The sequence below is a fragment of the Gobio gobio genome (genome assembly GCF_949357685.1).
Source record: "Gobio gobio genome assembly, chromosome: 7".
NCBI lineage: Eukaryota > Metazoa > Chordata > Actinopteri > Cypriniformes > Gobionidae > Gobio > Gobio gobio.
Genome location: NC_137103.1, coordinates 23974894 through 23995462, shown reverse-complemented (window position 1 = coordinate 23995462; position 20569 = coordinate 23974894). Strand labels below are relative to the sequence as shown.

General features: G+C 38.3%; 1 protein-coding gene across 1 annotated transcript in view; it reads left to right on the top strand.

The window, feature by feature from the left end:
• nck2a (NCK adaptor protein 2a) overlaps positions 1-20569 on the top strand; it is an 80825-nt gene that overhangs the window by 47038 nt on the left and 13218 nt on the right. The window contains exon 2 of the mRNA XM_079821031.1: positions 19763-20004. Within this exon, the coding sequence (XP_079677157.1) occupies positions 19779-20004 (226 nt within the window). The 5' untranslated portion in view covers positions 19763-19778. The remainder of the gene's footprint in view (positions 1-19762; positions 20005-20569) is intronic.

The window sequence follows — 20569 nt, the reverse complement described above, 5'->3', positions numbered from 1 at the left end:
TTCGTCTTTGTCTAAGGCAACAGTTTTACCCACACTGATGGATTCCATTCAGATTCACATGGAAAACACCCTGGGGCGATGCATCGGGATGATTTGATTTGCGACTTTAAACTACTGAGGAAATAAACACCACAGGGAGGGAAGAATCTCTGAGCTGAATTTGCAATACACTCCACATGCTCTACTGAAAGCATGTTTAATGTAGCTTGAGTGCGGTTGGTTTTTTAGATCGGATGATGTCGACAGTAGCACACTGCAGTGTTTAATTGTAACGGATAAGGAATCAGTTGCAATGCATGTCAGGGCTGGGTTGTAGAACAGGATGGACTTGTAGATCTTAGACAATATCCTGCCTGTTGTGTGATATGTGACCCCAATAGTGGAGCTGAAAGAGATAACATGCCGTAGAGCAAGTGTTCCCACAAATGTGGGCTTTGACCTCCCTGTGACATTTTCTCTGAATAAACCATACAACATTGTTTCTATAGGGAGAAGACAGACCTCATAAGTGGGTAACACTTCAAAGCTTTTATTCTCAGTGTATCACTTCTTTCCGGTTTGTTAGTGTGTGTAGTGGGAATATTTTTGAGCTCACAAACAGGAAAAGAAAAGAAATAACCTCACTCTGAGGAGCAACCAACCAAACAAGCAGCATGAGAGGGAATTATGAGGCGTTTGAAGGAAGTGCAGGACTCTCAGAAGAGCAAAATCAAGTAGAAAAGGGGAAAGTGAGTGTCATCTTATCTTGTTTTAAAGTATGGTATCCTATATACACTATACTACTGTATAGTTAAAAAATATGGACATTTATAATGTTACAAAAGATTTCTGTTTTAAAAAATGCTGTTCTTTTGAACTTTCTGTTCAACAATATTAACTGTTTTCAACATTGATAATGATAAGAAATTCATGAAATCAGCATATTAGATCATATGATTTCTGGAGGATCATGTGACACTGAAGACTGGAGTAATGATGGTGAAATTTCAGCTTTGCCATTATTATTATATATATTTAAAAAAAATGTTTTAATAAAATTGGAAGGTGTTATTTTAAATTGTAATAACATTTCACAATATCACGGTTTTACCATACTTTTGGTCAAATAAACTCAGCCTTGGTAAAAATAAGGTACTTCTTTCAAAAACATTGAAATAATCTTGCTGATAATGACAAATCTTTGAACGCTAGCATTTTTTCCCCTTTAAATTCACAGCAAAATGAACTGTGATATATCCTGCCATAACTGTCATTTGAAATTACTCATATCATTATATATGCTTATAGCACCCACCACTAAATATTATCCCTCATTTTTCACAGCAGTGATGAGAAAATAAATGATTAACAGTATTCCTGATTTTTAGAGGGCGAGAAAGCTTTTTGGAAAAGGATTCCAAACTATGCGGTTTGCCATTCAGGACCACCTGTTCAGTGCATCTCTGGTGTGCTGGGCATGGCAAACCCTTTTGTTTCAGTTTCTGTGGGCTCAGTCTCCTCTTTCTGTTCAGCTCCAGACACCCGTCCGCCTGTCTGTCCCTCGCCACAGAGAGGGTTTGGCCACTGCAACCATGGAAACCCTGCAAACAATGGCCCATACTCTTAGGAAGGAGAGGGGGAAGAAAGGGAAAGGCTGAGTGAGAATGCTCAGCGCTGGAAAGGAGATCCGTGTTGCACGGTAATCTGTCCTGGGGAGATGAGCGTGAGAGCTGTCAGACCCATGACATAGATGGAGGTTACCCACATTCCTGTGTGGCGTAAGAAATGGCAGTGTTCATGTGTATCCCATGAAATGGGAAACTGATGTTTAATTTCAATCTTGACAAATTTCTCTCTTAAGGTGTAGTCACATTTACCGTTGTTTAGGGAATTTTCACGGACAAAATCCAGGCACGTGAGGGCAAAAGATTTCCCCACACAGATTTTGTTATGGGTTCAAGATTTTCACGCTAATTTGCCGTGTTGACCAACCGAAAGCTCTGTGTGAGATGTGCTACACTGTTAGCAGTAGACATGGAGCTTCTTTGCTAGCGAAATGTAGCTAATGTGACCGCACATTTATTCATCAGTTTCATGGAGACTTTTCATAGTCCTACATTTGCGTGATTATACAAGCACAGAGTTGGTGTAATTATATTAGTCTGGTGAACTGGAAGGTTATTTTGGAGGTGGGGGCCGAATATGCATTGTTTTTTGACGCATCTTGCATATTTTAAATGCCTTGTCAAGTAAAAAACTGGCGTTTTTAAACCGTGTGTTGAGACATCCTGCACTCTGTTCCTTTTTGTTTCACACCTGATAAGCACGCTTTCACATCTCTAGTTTGGTTCATTTGGTCCGAACCAAGGGCAAACAATTATACATTGTAGCATTTTTCAGCTTTTTTGGTTCCTTTTCATACCACACTGATTGCTTTGGTCCAAATCAGTTGAAACGAACCAAAATGCAGTCACATGACAACATCCACATCACTCATTGGCCATGGCCTATTTCCTAAACTGCGAATGCGTGAGCTTGTTTTGTCCCTGGCCATAATATATTACATTGTTTGTATACACCACAATATGCAAACAATACATTTCTATAATGAAGCGCGGATGCGGCTTGAAAAAAACAACCTGATGCACTGCAAACATTTCAAGCGAAGATCGCGCCGTTCTTGTGAGTTCTCGGTACGCTTGTTCGGTACGCTTTTGGTGCGCACCCGAGTGCGATTGCTGCTTTCACACCTGACCAAACAAACCGCATCAAAGGGGAAAATGAACTCTAGTACGATTCAACCGAACTAAATGAGGCAGGTATAAAAGCACTCTAAGAAACTTGTCTCATCTGGGTCAGATGAACTGGAAACCAGCCAAATTTTTTTGTATTAATCGGTTTGTTTAGGTCAGTGTTTCTCAACTGGTGATTTGCGACTCAGAAGTGGGTCACGGAGTGTGCAAATATTCCACATGTTTTTTTTATGCAAGACTTTTATTTTGAAAGACATGCGTGAAAGCTGTTGACTCTTCTGTCAGAAGCAGTTAAAGTACCTGAGAAAAATGTGTTGCCTAATTCAGTATCTGCTGCAACAACTAATCGATAAAATCGTTTATTATCAAGTCGTGTCTGCGCCCTGTGCCCAGGAAACCATCAGCCAGTTACGTCGCTTTACAGTTGTGAGTAGACATGTGCCGGTATACGGTAATACGATATATCACGATAATGAACATGCACGATATTGTTATCGTGGGCACGTCAAAATAAAGTGATTTTTAGTGATATCAGATATTTATTATGAATTATTCCCATTTTTAGAAGGCATTTTAAGAATAATTTACCCAGCAACCGTTTAATATGAACAACACGTCAAAGAGGAACGTGCACTGATGTAAACACACCCAACGTGCATGAGCAGCGCATGGCGGAACGAGTGAAAGAGAAGCGCTGATGGAACAGCAGAAATGCAGCCGTTTCCCTGGTAATCCTTGTAAACAAAACACTTGTGTTACTAAACACACAGCCATTCAGTTTTCTGTATTCGCTACGGTGCTCATCACATAACCAAATACTTAATACTTAAAGACTTAAGGCTATTCATTTTCATTTTCAAACTTAAACATTTTATATTTCAATCTGGACTAGGCTACATGCCCTAGATATTGTTTGAATATGTTCTGATTCTTTGTTGTTCAGTCACACACTTTACAATAAGACTCCATTATTTAACATTAGTTCATTCATTAACAAACTGACAATGAAAAATACTTCTAAAGCATGTATTAATCTTAGTTAAATGTAAATTTCAGCATTTAATAACACATTAAAATCAAAAGTTGTAACTTTATTATTTAATGGACCTGAGCTAACATTAACTAACAGTTGCTTTTTTAAACTAACATTATCAAAGAATAACTTGTGTAAAAATGGAGCTATTCGCTCTTTGTTAATGTTAATGCATTAACAAGTGAGATCTTATTGTAAAATGTTATCTCTTGTTCTTTATAATTATACAAATATTTTAAATATTTATTTACTTTATACATTTTTGTGTATTGCTTTATTGTATTTAAATGTCTGGTTCTTTTGGTTATTAGAAAGTTATTAAACCTGTTCTATGACAACACTTTTTTTGCAACTTATTTCAATACTGTGATTAAAAGCTTCAGCAATTAATCGCAACATGAAAATTTGATACCGGCACATGCTTAGTTGTGAGTAACACGTTTCTTTGGACAAAACACATATGGAAAATAGCGGAGGACAAAGAGAGCGCTGCTGCGGGAAAGGTACATGATCCAAGTTGTCTGAAACATGAGAGTACTTTATATTTTTAAGCTCTTCGCACAAAAGCAAAAGCGTTTACCACGTCTTGCCCTGTCGTGCTTTGACACATGCGTGTGCTGTTAAATGCCTCTGACATGTGTTTTCTTCAGCGCATAACTTATATTTAATGTGTGTATATCCTTATCTGTAAATGTTAGAAAGTCCCGCGAGTATTTCCATTTGGCATATTCTGACAACAAGCGTCTTGTCGTGTTCAAGCGTGTTCATTGAACATATCAAACAGATGAAACACAATAGAACAGGAGTGCAATAATTCTGACTAAAATACACATTTTGCTAAAATATTTATTTGTAAGAAATTAAGTGTAGGTTTAAAAAATATACATGTAACACGAGTACATACTTATTAGAGCTGTAACATTAAAGGCACTACTTTTGGAATAGCCCATTAATGTAATATAATTACTTTGTTCATACGAGTGAATATGTTCTTTATGCCTTTTATGCCAAAAGTTAACATTTTGTGCTTTTTGTTTTTATCGTTTTTAATTTGGTCGTTTTAATTTCTGCTTTACAAAAGTAAGCAATCAGTTGTTTTTAGGTTTAGAAAGTATTTTAACCCTTTTTTTGCGCATAATGTTCAGCATTGCCTACATAGATACATTCACTATATTTGTTTTTCATAGGCTTTATATTACACCATTGTTTGGGGGACAGCATTTGGGCAAGATGTGAAATTATTATTTAAAATAATTAATTAAAATTAATTTTTTATTTAAAAAAAAACAATTGCAATATCTCTTTTTTTTTCAACCGAATAATCGATTATATAAATAATCGTTAGTTGCAGCATGTTGTTGTGTCATTATCCAGTGCACTAATGGACTAACCCAGCAATTGGGTTGTTTTAACCCAGCGGTTGGGATAAATGTTTGCTTAAAACAACCCAATTGCTGGGTTAGTCCATTTCCAACCCAACTTGGGTTATTTTTAACCCAGCATTTTTTAGAGTGTATTCATCTGGATGAGTATCAATATGTTTTATTTACCATGGCAACTGTAACCGTAACATTAACCCCTTAACTTTTTTCACTTTGTGTTGTTTGTTATATTTTTGATTAGTGTGGTGGCTCAATTTACTAACTTTATTGTATTAACAAAAACTAGTTTGGGACTGCTATTTAATAGTGTTAGCGATATTTTTTACAATTTATGTGTATGTTAAGTGGAGTGGGATGGTACTTTGTCAATTTGATTGTGGCTGAATGACCATGGGAAAATGTGGGTCCCACAGCCAAACCTGTTGAGAACCACTGCTTTAGATCATAGTAGTAGAGTAATCATTCAGACCACCCTAAACATATGTCATTCTGCACATCCCTAGATTGCATAATATTTATTCATAGATTTTGAATAAATTAGACGATCTTTGATGGTTTTTAGAACTTCAATAGTATTCAAATGTAAGTCAAGATTTTCTTATGACTTGTGCATATTTGTGTGGGTTTTTTCTTTATATGTCAGGGTTCAGGGGTCATTTCAGGATCAGCGGGTTCTTTAGATTATTACTCAGAGGTCTGAGATGCATGTTGAACAATGGAAAGATTGTTTGCTGAACAATGCTGAATTCATTTGCGGAAAAAGCATTGCTGGAACAAAGTAGAGGAATGACATCAAAGACAAACTAGCTTTCAATGTTTTTTCACTGCACTCAGAGTCTTAATTCAGATCACTCTCATTATGCAAATCAATGACAGAAACAGTCCTGATTTGGTTGTGACACAAACATGGTTGCTATTTGTAAGAAAAGTGTAGCATGCAATCGCATCACTTTGGGACATGCTGAAAGTCATGTGCTGTAGCTTTTTCAAAGGTTTTGCTCAGTAATAAGCTTTTTTCTTGCATTGTGATCAAATGTTTGTAAGGAGAGCGAGACCTCAGTGGAAATCTGTTCACCATTAGCCTTTTGCTTTTGCGTGAAAGCTTCTTGGATGACGTCACCAAGCAGTCAAACAGTCATTCATTTTCTTTTATTGCTTACCGAAGAGGAGCAACCGCTAACCTCATCAGAGACATTGTGTCACCGCAAGCACAGCCCACTGTATTGGAGTTTGGACTTTAGGATGCTTTTTATTTGCTTTGGATATCAGCTAAAACAATAAACGTGACATGCTTGTAACAGAACTGGTGAGTCATAGATATTAGTGGTATACCAATCACAATTTTAGATCGATATCAATAAATAGTATTTAACTCTACTGATAAGATCAATGGAATTTGTAACTATTTTACATTTTGTAGAATTGGCTGTGAATTCATATGAATTTGTATGGTTATGTAGGATCTGCTTACAAATCGTTATTAGTGGTGTTGTGTTGAACTATATTGCCAAAAGTATTGGGACACCCCTCCAAATCATTGAATTCAGGTGTTTCAATTACTTCCATGGTGTATAAAATCAAGCCCCTAGGCATACAGACGCTTCTACAAACATTTGTGAAAGAATGGGTCGCTCTCAGGAGCTCAGTGAATTCAAGCGTGGTCCCGTGATTGGTTGCCACCTGTGCAATAAGTCAATTTGCGAAATTTCCTCACTACTAAATATTCCACGGTCAACTGTTAGTGGTATTATAACAAAGTGGAAGCAATTGGGAACAACAGCAACTCAGCCACGAAGCGGTAGGCCACGTAAAATCACAGAGCGGGGTCAGCGCATGCTGAGGTGCACAGTGCGCAGAAGTCACCAACTTTCTGCCAATAGCTATAGACCTCCAAACGTTGTGTGGCCTTCAGATTAGCTCAAGAACAGTGCGTAGAGAGCTTCATGGAATGGGTTTCCATGACCGAGCAGCTGCATCCAAGCCTTACATCACCAAGTGCAATGCAAAGCATTGGATGCAGTGGTGTAAAGCATGCCGCCACTGGACTCTAGAGCTTCTCTGTCTGGCAATCCATTGGTCAAGTCTGGGTTTGGCGGTTGCCAGGAGAACGGTACTTACCTGACTCCATTGTGTCAAGTGTAAGGTTTGGTGGAGGGGGGATTATGGTGTTGGTTTGTTTTTCAGGGGTTGGGCTTGTTTTTCAGGGTTTCACTTAGTTCCAGTGAATGGAACTCTTAATGCTTCAGCATACCAAGACATTTTAGACAATTTCATGCTCCCAAAGTTTGGGGATGACCCCTTCCTTTTCCAACATGACTGCTCACCAGTGCACAAAGCAAGGTCGATAAAGACATGGGTGAGCGAGTTTGGTGTGGATGAACTTGACTGGCCTGCACGGAATCCTGACCTCGACCCGATAGAACACCTTTGGGATGAATTAGAGTAGAGACTGCAAGCCAGGCCTTTTTGTACAATATCAGTGCCTGACCTCACAAATGCGCTTCTAGAATAATGGTCAAAAATTCCCATAAACACACTCCTAAACCTTGTGGAAAGCCTTCCCAGAAGAGTTGAAGCTGTTATAGCTGCAAAGGGTTGGCCAACTCCATATTAAACCCTACAGATTAAGAATGGGATGTCATTAAAGTTCATGTGCATGTAAAGGCAGGCGTTCCAAAACTTTTGGCAATACAGTGTATGTGGTTTGTCACAAACTAGTTTTGATGAGCAACATGAAGAGCACAAATTGGCATTTTATTAAGCAAATTTCTGCTAAAAGATAAAAAAAGAACTAAAAGATAATTAATTATTGTATGTGATTTTAGTAAATCTGGTAAATTAGTATTTAGATGTGTATGTTTAGCAGGATTTGAACACCGCATCGATCAATAAGCATCCATGATTATAACAGTTTTAAAAATATTTCATTTGTAAATTGTACAGTTCTCATAGAGTACCATGTGAATGTGCTCTTGGTGGCATTTACTGTAAATCTCACAAATGTTAGACATTTTCACTAGGGGTGTTACAATTATCATGTCAACGATTCGGTTCAATATCATGATGCATTGCATCCTCAATGTTTTATATTACTGCACATGGCTACATTTTTGTCAATGAATACAAGCAGTCAGATATATATTAACTTTTTTTATTTTATTTTCTCCAAGAAAGTACACTTCCTGAATGTAGCAAACATACACTCATGCAGCCTTGTGCACACACTCGCACGCTTGCAGAAGCACGTATGTAACGAATGATGTCCGAGATACGTCAATAGGCTATAATCGATTATGGTGCGATTTAATACGATTATTACGATTCAGCAATTACATTCAACACCCCTAATTTTCACATTTATTCTTAGACTGTTCAGGTACAGATTCAGATTCAAGTAGTTACTTTGTCCATATGTAAAATATCACAAGTAAAGTTATCCTTTAGCATAACTGCTGTTGACAGTCTACCGCCGTTTCATCATCCTCCTAGTCTCTCATTTTCACAAATAACTGGTTTGAAATCTGTCTCGCCATGTCACTGTCAAACTTGATTCCTTCTTGCCACTTTCTATTTTAAGCTGCTCATCCATTTCTCACTGTTGTATGATGTCATGTCTTGTGTTTCTGAGATCACCCGGTTGGTGTGTGTGTGAGTTCATTCGCTTTACTGCTGGTTCAGACTAATGGAAAAGCACATATACCTGCTTTTTTAAAGATCCTGACCTGATTTCTCTAACTCTTTCATACTGGGCCAAATTCACTCGGTCCCCTTCTCCACACCCCACTACATTAGCTCAATTCTTGTGACGGTTTGGATGGTTCTGAATGCGTCTGTATTAGTGCCAGAGATGTTTGCTGGAGTGAGATGAATGTGGCAGTCCACTGTTGGCATGACAAGAATACAAAAGAGGCCAGGAAAGCGTAAAATAGATGACTGGTATTCTTGCTTAACCTGTGTACTGAAGAATCCGACAGCCCTTCTTTCCCCCCCCCCCCTCTTTTTCCTTGTGCTGCCTCTTTACCTCTCTCCCCAGTGTTTTGTGCTATGTAAAGAGCTCGAGAGAGAGAGTTTCTATAGAGTGCTGATTCAGCCGGAGAGAACCCTTTCTTTAAATCCCACTCAAAATTCCCACTTGCGGGGGAAGGCCTGGCTGGATTTTGGGAAAGTAAGGGTACATCTATAACGTCCTCTTTCTTGATTTCTATTGTGCTCTGTTTCTCCTTGTTCTTATTCTTTCTTTTTTTTTCTCCCCAGGAAACTGAAGCAAAGTTTTCCATTTGTTCGCCTTTTTGTCATCTTATCGCTTTCTAGCACTAACAATTGAGACATCAAAGAGAATGACTTGACTTTGACTTTCATTTATTTGTAGAGTCAGTACAAAAAGCATGATTTCAGCACAAAAAGCCCTAAAATTATGTATTGTGATTGTACATAGAGATTATAGCAGTATTACTGGTGCCTAGATGAATGTCACACACACACACACACACACACACACACACACACACACACACACACACACACACACACACACACACACACGTTGGTGCAACTACATTATGAGGATATTCCATAGACGGAATGGTTTTTGTACTGTACAAACTGTACATTCTATCCCCCTACTCCTAAACCCACCCATCACAGAAAACGTTCTGCATTTTTACATTTTTAATAAATCATTGTTTAGTATATTTTTAAAGCTATTTGAAATATGAGGACATATGAAATGTCCTCATAAACCGCGTTTACGTTGTAATACCAGTGTAATACCCATGTCATTACACACATTTGTGTCCCCATAAATCACATAAACATGCACACACACACACACAGTGCCATTTATAATTATTTGAACATTAAAGACAAAGTTGCTCTGTTTGCTGTGGTGTCAAGAAATCTGTAATGATTAAAAGATGAATATGAGCCAAAAGTACAGAGTCACACTCTATTATTGGCTATTTCAACACGTACATGCAGGAACTAACAGGAACAGCACATTTAGAGTTTCATCCATCCATCTAATGTCAGCATCAGTATTGGGACAATTGGCTCACAGGTGTTTCTAAGTGATCAGTGTCCTGTTGCTTTTAATTGTTCACACAATAAAAGCAGGGAATGTGTAGTATCAGTTATATCTATTGATTCTGCATTCTGAGTCTTGCGTTTGGTGACAACACACATAACAAGCCAGGATTGAGATGGGGGAGCTGAATTTGAGAGAAAAGCAAGCAATTTGGATGCTAAGAGAAAAGAGGAACTGAATTAGAGCTTTGGCACAAACACTGGACATAGCCTAATCAACAATTCTGAATGTCCTGAAAAAGAAAGAAACCAGCACCGACTTCAGCAACCGACATCAACCAGGTCGACCGAGGAAAAACCAACAGCAGCTGATGACAGACAAATCATCAAAGCTGTGAACCCTAAAATAAGTGTCAGTAAAATCACCTCCAGAAAGTCTCACAATCTACTGTTCGCAGGAGACTTCGACCGCAGAATTACAGAGGCTACACGAGATGCAAACCTCTGATTAGCACCAAAAATGGAAAGGCCAGATTAGAGTTTGCAACAAAAAAAAGTGCACAGAGATGAGCCTGTAGAGGTCTGGAACAGAGTTTTATGGACCGATAAGATTAACCTTTATCAAAGTAATGGGAAAGCAAAGGTGTGAAGAAAAACAGGAGCTGAAAATGAATCAGTAAAGCACGGTGGAGGTAGTGTAATAGCACGGGCATGCATGACTGCCTCTGGAACAAGCTCACAAATCTTTATTGATGACATATTGAACAATGTTCAATAATATGTTAATATTGCAACAGGACAATGACCCAAAATACACTGCCAACTAGGAGTTTATCAGTGGAAAAAAATGGAAGGTCTTAGATTGGCCAAGCCAATCTCCAGATTTAAATCCTACTGAACATGCATTTCACCAGCTGAAGAGGAGACTAAAGGCAGAAACTCACCAAAACAAGCAACAGTTGAAAATGGCTGCATTAACGGCTTGGAAAAGTATTTCAAATAACGTCTGTGATTTGCAACTAAATTGCTTTTAAGTTGTAAATGGTCTCGGTACTTATGCTGACATAAGAGGGATGGAACTCTAAATGTGCTGTCCTTAGTAAAATAGTAAAATATGTATGTGTTGAAACATTTTCATGTTTTAATCATATTTACATATTTCTTGACTTTACAAGCTTGTCTTTTAATGTCCCAATACTTCTGGTCAATTACTAAAAACAAGTACAATTCTGGCTTCTTTTAAGCCCTTCATTATTATAAAAGAACTTATATTGCATTGATTTTATTTTACTTGGTTACATATAGTTTCTTTATTGGCATCTATGGTTCCATGAAGAACTTTTAATATCCTTGGAACATTTACATTGAACAGAAGGTTCATTATTGTGGGAAAATTTGTTCACGCTAAGGAAAAACTATTCACTGAAAGTTCGTTGGGGAATCCAAAATGGTTCTTCAATGGCATCGCTATGAAAACACCTTTTTGGAAGCATTTATTTGTTTTTAAATAAAGCAGTGAATATATTTTTTAGGCAGAGATATTTGACAACTGCTTTGCGTGTGACCGATGTTTAGTTGGGTTAAGCGAATGTTAGCTGGACGTTTGCCTAGCGGATGTATTAGTTGTATTAAATGCTTTTTCTCCCTCGAGAGCCGGACTCAGAGTGCTAAGTGCTTCTGGACTATGGGAACACATCTTGGCTGAGGATAGATCAATTCAAGGTCAGAGAGTGGCTTCCTTCTGTTCCGGTCTTCACAAACATTGTACACTAGACATCATGGCTGCCGAACGTAAGACAGACTCTGTTTTCAGATCTGAAGTGGAGTATGACTGATTTTCTGCTTGTGGTGAGAAATGTTTATATCCCGGCTAATTGTCTCTTCTTGGTTAAAAGGCTTCTCTGGTCTGTGTGTGTGTGTAAGTGAGCATAAGCTGACATTGAGCAGGGTAAGATTGATCATTACCAAGCAGCTTTCCGGCGTCTGAGTGAACGCTGAGCCGTGAGGATTGATCTGCTTTCCCGCGGCAGAGCCATCGCTCTTCTTAACAGCTTTGATTATGAAGGAGGTGGGCTAAACTGTGTGGATATTACAGGGGGGCGGGGCTCTGATTAGCGAAATGAGTGTCATCTATCACTGCGCTGCCGGGACAGAGACCTCCTCGGATCTCTGAAGAGGAGAGAGGGGAAAGAGATGGACGGCGACCTTTAACAGCGTTCCAGGACACAATGACCATGATTCTGTCCTGATGCGACTAGAAACAATGAGTGATGATAGCAATGCAGTGTTTAATTAGATGTACAATTATATCAGAAGCTTGTATCCATAAATCTGTCACACATTTATTTCTACAAACAAGCTTTTTCTTCAAATGGTGTTGACTTTGTTATCTCAGCAGATGGTAGAGCAAACATTCATATTTGTATCCTCCATTTCTGAGCTTCTTTGAAGAAGAATGTGTTCTGATATCTGTTCTCACTGCACCAGCATACTCTGCATGCAATGCCATTTATTCTTGCTAATTTAGTATTTTCACGTCATGTTGTGTTATGAGTCGTGTTGGTGATAAAACCATTGCAAATGCTGGTATCTGACATGCATGATAATGTGCTACTGTTCAGCACAGCTGGCATTTCACACAAAGTTGTAAAAAGGGTTTTGTGAAATCATTAAATATTTTTTATCTTTATTTATCAATCAGATTCAGATGAGATGTTTAACAAAATCAGTCGACTAGTCTTAAAGTGAAAATTACCCCGTAATTTACCCCTCAAGTCATCCTAGGTGTATATGACATTTTTTCTTTCAGACGAATACAATCGGAGTTCTATTAAAAAATGTCCTGGCTCATCCAAGCATTATAATGGCAGTAAATGGCTGCCCAAAATGCACATCCATCCATAATAAACATACTTCACATGGCTCCAGGAGGCTTAATAAAGGCCTTCTGAAGTGACCTCGATGGGTTTTTGTAAGAAAAATATCCATATTTAACACGTTATAAAGTAAAATATCTAGCTTCCGGCGGACCGCCTTCTGTATTCATCTTACGGAGAAAAAAATATTACGCAACGATGGCGTCGGATGTTGTGTAAGCATTTTGAAGTGCAAGAAGACGCGTTACACATTTTCTTTGTAAGTTGAATAAGGAAGGTGGTCTGCTGGAAGCTAGATATTTTACTTTTTTCTTACACAAACCCATCGATTCACTTCAGAAGGACTTTATTAACCCCCATGGATTACATTTGTAATGGAAGGATGCACTTTTTTGGGCTTCAAATTTTGGACAGCCATTATAATGCTTGGAACATTTTTTAATATAACTCTGTTTCTATTTGTCTGAAAGAAGAATGTCATATACACCTAGGATGGCTTGAGGGTGAGTAAATTGTGCGACCATTTTAATTTTTGGGGGAACTATCCCTTTAAGTCAGCCCTTTATAATAATTAGGCTGTCCACCAGACTCAGATTTGAGATTCAGATGAATTTGTACTGTATGTTTATAGCAGCTTTGCTTTAGTTGAGATTATTTAAGAAGACTGTACGAGAGCTGCATGCTCCTATAAGTTACATTTGACAAGTGTGTCTCCCTTTAAATCAGTGGTTCTCAACCTTTAGACTTGAAGGCCAAAATAATATTCAAAGATTCAAAGATTTCCTCTGGAGTTTCTGTTGTAATTATGACAGCACTGGAAATGTTGATTTCATTAATACATTTGCCATTTATTTATGTATGCATGTATTTATGTTTTGTATGTATTGTGTGTGTTTAACATTTTAAATGAGTTTTAATAATTACTTTTTTAAATATAATTTTAAGTCATCTTGTAGGCCCCCTTGAAAGTTTGCTGAGGCCCCCTAAATGAGAACCTCAAATTTATATTGCACCACCACTAAAAAAATTAGTAATCAACTCACTAAGTCAATTATTGGATGACTGGCCGATTAGTTAACCATTCGGACCCATCCCTTACACATACTTTTTTTTGTTCTCTCTCTCTCTCTCTTCTAGAGAGGAACTGAATGCATTGTGCATTTAAAATTATGATTAGTGGTCAACCAATATATTGCCATGGCTGATGATATATTGGCATTTTTGAATGATCATCATCAGCAGTTTTATTTGAATATGACTATATGATCCTCACTTCACAGATTAACTGAGTGCACTGGTGGTTACAGTAATTAACCACCTTTTTATTTTCATGTATTAATATTTTCAATTAATTTTTTTAAGATTACAGAATTAAGAAGTTCCCATCTAAATATAAATCTGTTTATTTTACAAATTATCATTTTTAAATGTACTAATTACCCCCCACCCCCAAGCTATTTTAGTAAAAAGATCATATCATAAATAGGTCATTTTTGTATTGATCCATCCTTATTGCCATGTCTGTTCCATTTTTCCCTCTCTTACCTATCTGCATTCTTTGACAGTGTTCAGTGACGAGCTTTGGCCTGCTCTTGCCGCCTTTGTCTCCAATCGTCCCCTCTGTATGCCGGATAGAGAATCTCGTTTAGCAGCTCCTTGTTCCCCGTGGCTTTCTTTCCCACCCTGTACTCAAACATGGCAAATGAGGTGACACGCTTCTGGTAACCTTCTGAACCTGAAGCTCGCAGTCAGCAGAGTGGAATGACTGATTTAAAGCATGGGGACATTTCTATCCAGCTGCTGCTCTGTCTTGGCCAGCCTCTTTCCTAATTGAACTGTCATTTAACGACCGCTTTTAGAGAAAACGAGCTCTGCCTTTTAGCTGCCATATTTGCATTTATGAAATACAGCCCAGCATGGATACTCATCTCACCAGAGGTAATGAAGTCCTTTATGTGGTGTAATTGTGTGTGGCAGGCATCTCTTGAGTTATATGCTGTGCTTTGATGGGTGTTAATATTAGAATTGCCGTCTCATTAAAGAAATAAAACAAAGGTAAAATTAGGGCCTTGTGGAATAATAATTATACATTTTTTTCCCAAATTCAGTTTTTTTCCCAAAGGGTTAGTTGTAGGGGTGGGTGATTATAGCCTCAAAGTTATATCACGTTATTTCAAGAATATTTACGATAATGATATTTATGACGATATAGGAAAAAATATATGAAACAAAGTTTTATTGGTGATTGCAGCTGGTAGGCAGCAGCATTTATTAGCATTTTCCATCCTTTTCCATTGAAAACCTTATAAGCAGCAGCAGCATTATAGTGCAATAGTAGTGACACAGTCACATAGCATCAGTCGAATGTAAGCAAAGTAACAAAAGTAGCCTTGGTACAAGTTGGTAGTGTTTTCACTGGAAATCTTAAGTAAAAGTATAACATAACTCTTTAACATTTTAGTTTAACAATAACTATTTTAATTTATGCCATGGTTTGTCTGAATACTCGATTCTGATTGGCTGGAAGGTGTGCAATAAAATCGTTTAATGCACAGTTGAATTCAGTTGAATCGCGCTGCGCATTCAGGAGCACAGAAACGTATCAACACCACCTGCGACTTTCAGCAATAAAATAGCTAAGCTACTGGATCACTACATTATATTTCTCAGCAACGATGGGGATACGTAAATGTGCCATACATAATCGCGTCGCTATATCATTGATATCGCGAGATGACACTTTTTTTATCATGTACAAATGTATACTGGTGTTATTGTGGACGGTATGATATGGCACACCCCTAGTTAGTTCACCCAAAAATGAAAAATCTGTCATTAATTACTCGCCCTCATGTCGTTCCAAACCCGTAAGACCTCGAAACACAAATGAAGATATTTTTTGATGAAATCCGAGAGCTTTCTTACCCCACATAGACAGCAACACAACGACCACTTTCAAAGCCCGAAAGGTAGTAAAGACATCGTTAAAATAGTCCATGTGACTCCAGTGGTTCAACCTTAATGTTATAAAGCGATGAGAACACTTTTTGTGCACAAAAAACAAACAAAAATAATGAGTTTATTGAACAACTCGGAAGCACTGCACTGTGAATAGCCCAAAAACGTGAATAGCGTAAGAGAGTGACAGGGAAGAGAAGATATTGTTGAATAAAGTCATTATTTTTCTTTTGGTTTTTGTGCACAAAAAGTATTCTCGTCGCTTCATAACGTTAAATTAAGGTTAATTAATATTAAAAATTTGACCCTAATCGAAAATGTGACCCAAATGTATTATCAAAAATGGTGGTAATCAAACATTAACATTTAACAATTTTATCATTTGATTACAATAGGATTTCTGACACTATTAAACCTACATTTTTTGATGAGTTGTAGTGAAGATATGACGTTTTTATCAAATTAAATGGTGAAATGCTAATGAAGTGAACTCGCAGGACATGGTATGTGTATCTGCATTTGAGTTTAAAGCCCATAATTCACAGGTCAAATTAGTCTTGTGAAGCCAGATTTGGGCATAAGGTCTGGTCCACATTGCAGCTTATTCTGGCCAAGAATCTCCCATTTAGATAGAAAGAGACCATCTGAGCCACAGTTTGTCTTGTTTTTACGTGCAGTTTGAACAATTGTTCAGTACTTGGCAGTTTTATGTGCAACATGCATCAGATGGTCAGTGGACGTTCTGTGGTTCGCTGGCTGAGGCTGAGCTACGACTTAGCTTTGTCAAAACAACTTAAATACTGTAGCGACCTTCTGAGAACAGTTGAGGAAGACTTCAACTTCCCTCTCCAAGTCCTGTGCTGATAGACACACACTGCAGCGAGTTTTTTTCTTCGATGGAAGGTCTGTTTATTCTACAGTCTAGGGTCTTATTGCTTTCACATACCAGGAGAATAAACGTTGCTAGACAAACACTAAAGGATTAACTGGGTAGTTTGGTAAAAGTGTAGAAAAGAAAAGACTTACAACAGAATTCAGAAACCAAAAAGCTTTGCATATGGGATCTGCATGACTTGTGTGTTGTAGGCAAAGCGTGAAATGAAAGCTGTTGCTCACGCATACACACCCACATGCACATAGACTCTCAGACTCACTAGGGCTGCCCTTTCTTTCTAATGGCTGTGCATTTTGACTTAGTACCCGCGCCTGAAGCCTCTCTCAGCAGGAGCACAGAGCTTTAAGTGCGCTTGCCTGAAACACCATCAATACTTAATCAGTCCATTACTATTCAGTGCATATTTAATCCTTCAGCAACTCTCTCTCACATCTCAGGCAAGCCGTTTAAAATTGGCCATGCCAATAAACCCGCCTACTTATTCATTTATGGCTTTAGCAATTGCCTACTATCATTTCTGTCATTTTGCTCAGAGGAACAAGAACACTCCATGTATTTTGAAAACTTCTGCTCAGCCTTTGACAGTCTCAGTCATTTTTAATGGCTTTTCTGTTTGAAGGTTTAGCTCTTTATTTAATGAGACCAATGGCATGGATTAAGTGGCTTAACCTTCGCGACTCTGAGCGAAAACACTTTTCTGCCTATATCGCTTTCCCTGTATCACTTGCTTCTTATTGCTCACACTCCCTTTCTAAGTCTTCAGATTCATTGTTTGCTTTTAGTACTGTTGTCAGCTATATTTAGGTATATCCGGTCTCGCTGTTTAATGGAATGAGGATGTATATACATTTTAGCGATGGCAACCAATATGGGTTTGTAAAGGCCAAGACAGAGCAAAACAGGTGTCCAATATAATGCCATGTTATGATATAATGTGATATAATGCATACATATTACTGTTGGAATCAATTGAATAATTCTCAAAAAAATTCACCAAAGTAAAAATTGTGCTTTGTTAGTCAATGGGAGACATGTATGATAATTTCCTGATCCTAATATTGTCAATAAGACTAACACAATTTATCTACAATTTTCACATCTAAACTTGAGGTGATGTGTAACTTTTTTGCCACTAGTGTCAACAAATGGAAGTACACAAATAATGTGTTCAAACAAGTTTACCATTTCTGCAAGCTTCTGTTGGTGTATCGAGCTGGCAAAAGCATTGTTAGCCAGCTATGGTCGCAAGTTCCGTCATTAGCAACAATTCTGTGTATTTTAAAACCATAGTTACAACGAACATTTGCAAACAGCATCGCAAAGTTGTGTGGTTGGAAGTACAGTTCTCACCATCTGGTTAGAAGTCGTTTCTTGTTAGGATGAGATGTGGACTATTGGCGTCCCAATTCATATACTTTTGCACTATTCTATGCAATTTTGTTGTATGAATAGTGCGAGAAGTGTTTTACAATAAAAATTCCACTGCACTTCAAATACCCGGATTATTCACTTAATTAATGTGGAATGTTGGACACTTTATGCATTGTCGCTTACGTACCCGAGGAGGAGGGGCTATCAGACGTTGATGTTGGATAGCAAAAATAACCTTATAGTGTCAGTTCATACACTAGAGAGTAAGAGCACATAATGCATATTGTTTAGTGTATAATTTGGGACAACATTCAGTATATCTTTAATTCCGATTTCATTTTATGTGATTTAGTTTGTCCAAGAGAATGAAAACACATGGTTTGGACAGATGGTTCGAAGTTACTACAATTTCAGGAAACAGTTGTGACTAGCTAGTTAATTTCTCCAACGATTAATTATACTATGGTTGCTAAGCAGTGAGTTATTAGCCATCAAGATGTTGGGTCTGGGAACTCACCATTGGCAGGGCTCAATCCGAGGGGAGGGATAATCAAGTCTTTCAAATTCCCTCTGCACGCAATTGGATAGTGCTACAACCAACCAGAGCAACGAAGAAGGTGAAGCAGAGCTAGTTGATAGATTAAACTTTCGCCGTATACGGTCAGCAAAACTCCGAACACATCTCCCTTTCTTAAGAATGTCTTCAGTGCCGTTCTTTGTTCTTTTCTCAAAGAAAAGCTTAACTCTAAGTCTTCCAGAGTCCCGATTCGAAAGACCGCTGTTCACCAGCTTCATTGTTTACAAGTAGCACGCGGAACCGCATCAACTCTGCCATCATTATTTTAAGCCCACCCGCCGACTCTATACACGATGTGATTGGCCTGACCAGAGTTTGGTTTTTCCAGCTCGCACACCAACGGAGAGTTGCTAGACTACCCTGGCTGAAAATTAGATTTGCTGCCTCTAGGGTGCATCTAGATTTCTAGGCTAGCAAGTTATATCATTGTAAGGGAAGCGCTGATTGGGATTCTCAAACAAACAGCAATGTTTTGATAACACCACAGAGCCTAAGTGTTTACACTTTTCAGGGAAATGAACCTGTGAATGACTTGTTATTTGTGTCTTACCTAAAGTATTACTGTATCATCCAAACTCCCTTTTGTTTCTTGACTCCTACGGTTTGTCATGTCTTTTCTCCTGCTCTTCTCTCCCTCCGTCTGGTATATGGGTTGGGTGGAGGGAGTGTGAGCTCACCTGCTGATTAAGATGTGTTAAATAGAGCATATGTAATCATGTCTGTCTCTTGTCTGAGTCATGCATTTGTCATAGAGGCTTGACTTACTGTCTTACTGCAAGAGATTGTCCAGACCTTTGTAAGGGTTTTATCTGTACATTTTCCTTGGCACTTAATGAATGCTATAGTTGGTCAGTTAGTTGGAGTTAGCTCTTCTTCCAAATTTTATTTATGTATTTCTCTCTCTCTTTTTTGGCAGTGGGACTCGATGAAAGATGACAGAGGAGGTGATTGTTATAGCCAAGTGGGACTACACGGCTCAGCAAGACCAGGAACTGGACATCCGGAAGAACGAGCGCCTGTGGTTGCTGGATGATTCCAAGACCTGGTGGAGAGTCCGCAACGCATCCAACCGCACCGGCTACGTCCCCTCTAATTACGTGGAGCGAAAGAACAGTCTGAAAAAAACCTCACTTGTGAAGAACCTGAAGGATACTCTCGGTAAGACGTCTCACAGTTCAGTGAAGCATTTCACCAGTTCACAGTCCTGTCAAACTAGCAAAGTCCCTTTAAGGCAAGTTGGTTCATTCGGCAGCCATCTTGGGAATGGCCCTAGGAAGCTATTTTTTATTTAGGCAAGTAGAATATATAGTCAAGTAGGTAGAAAACAGAAATCCCCAAGTCCATAACACATGCCAAAATCAGCAAAATCTAACAAAAGGCTTGCTTTCCTTTGTTTAAGTTTAGTTTTTAATTTGACAACAGGTATTTTCATGGCTAAAAATCCTCAGTTTTTCCAAAGGAGATTTAAGGTTCTGCTCATTAGATAAATGGTGTTGTTTTGATCTAAAAGTCATACTGAATAGCTTGTGCAGGTCTAGACCTCATACTCCTTCAGTAGGAGATGACATGTATAAAACACCCTCACAGTTGCCATGCCCTACTTCCCCCATACGCCTCCGGCGCTTCATGCCTTTAACGCTCAATCTGTTATCTCAAGGCACTAAGGAAGACTCTTGGGACTGTCGTTTTTTGCAGCGAGTTGTGCACAAGCTAACAACACAAA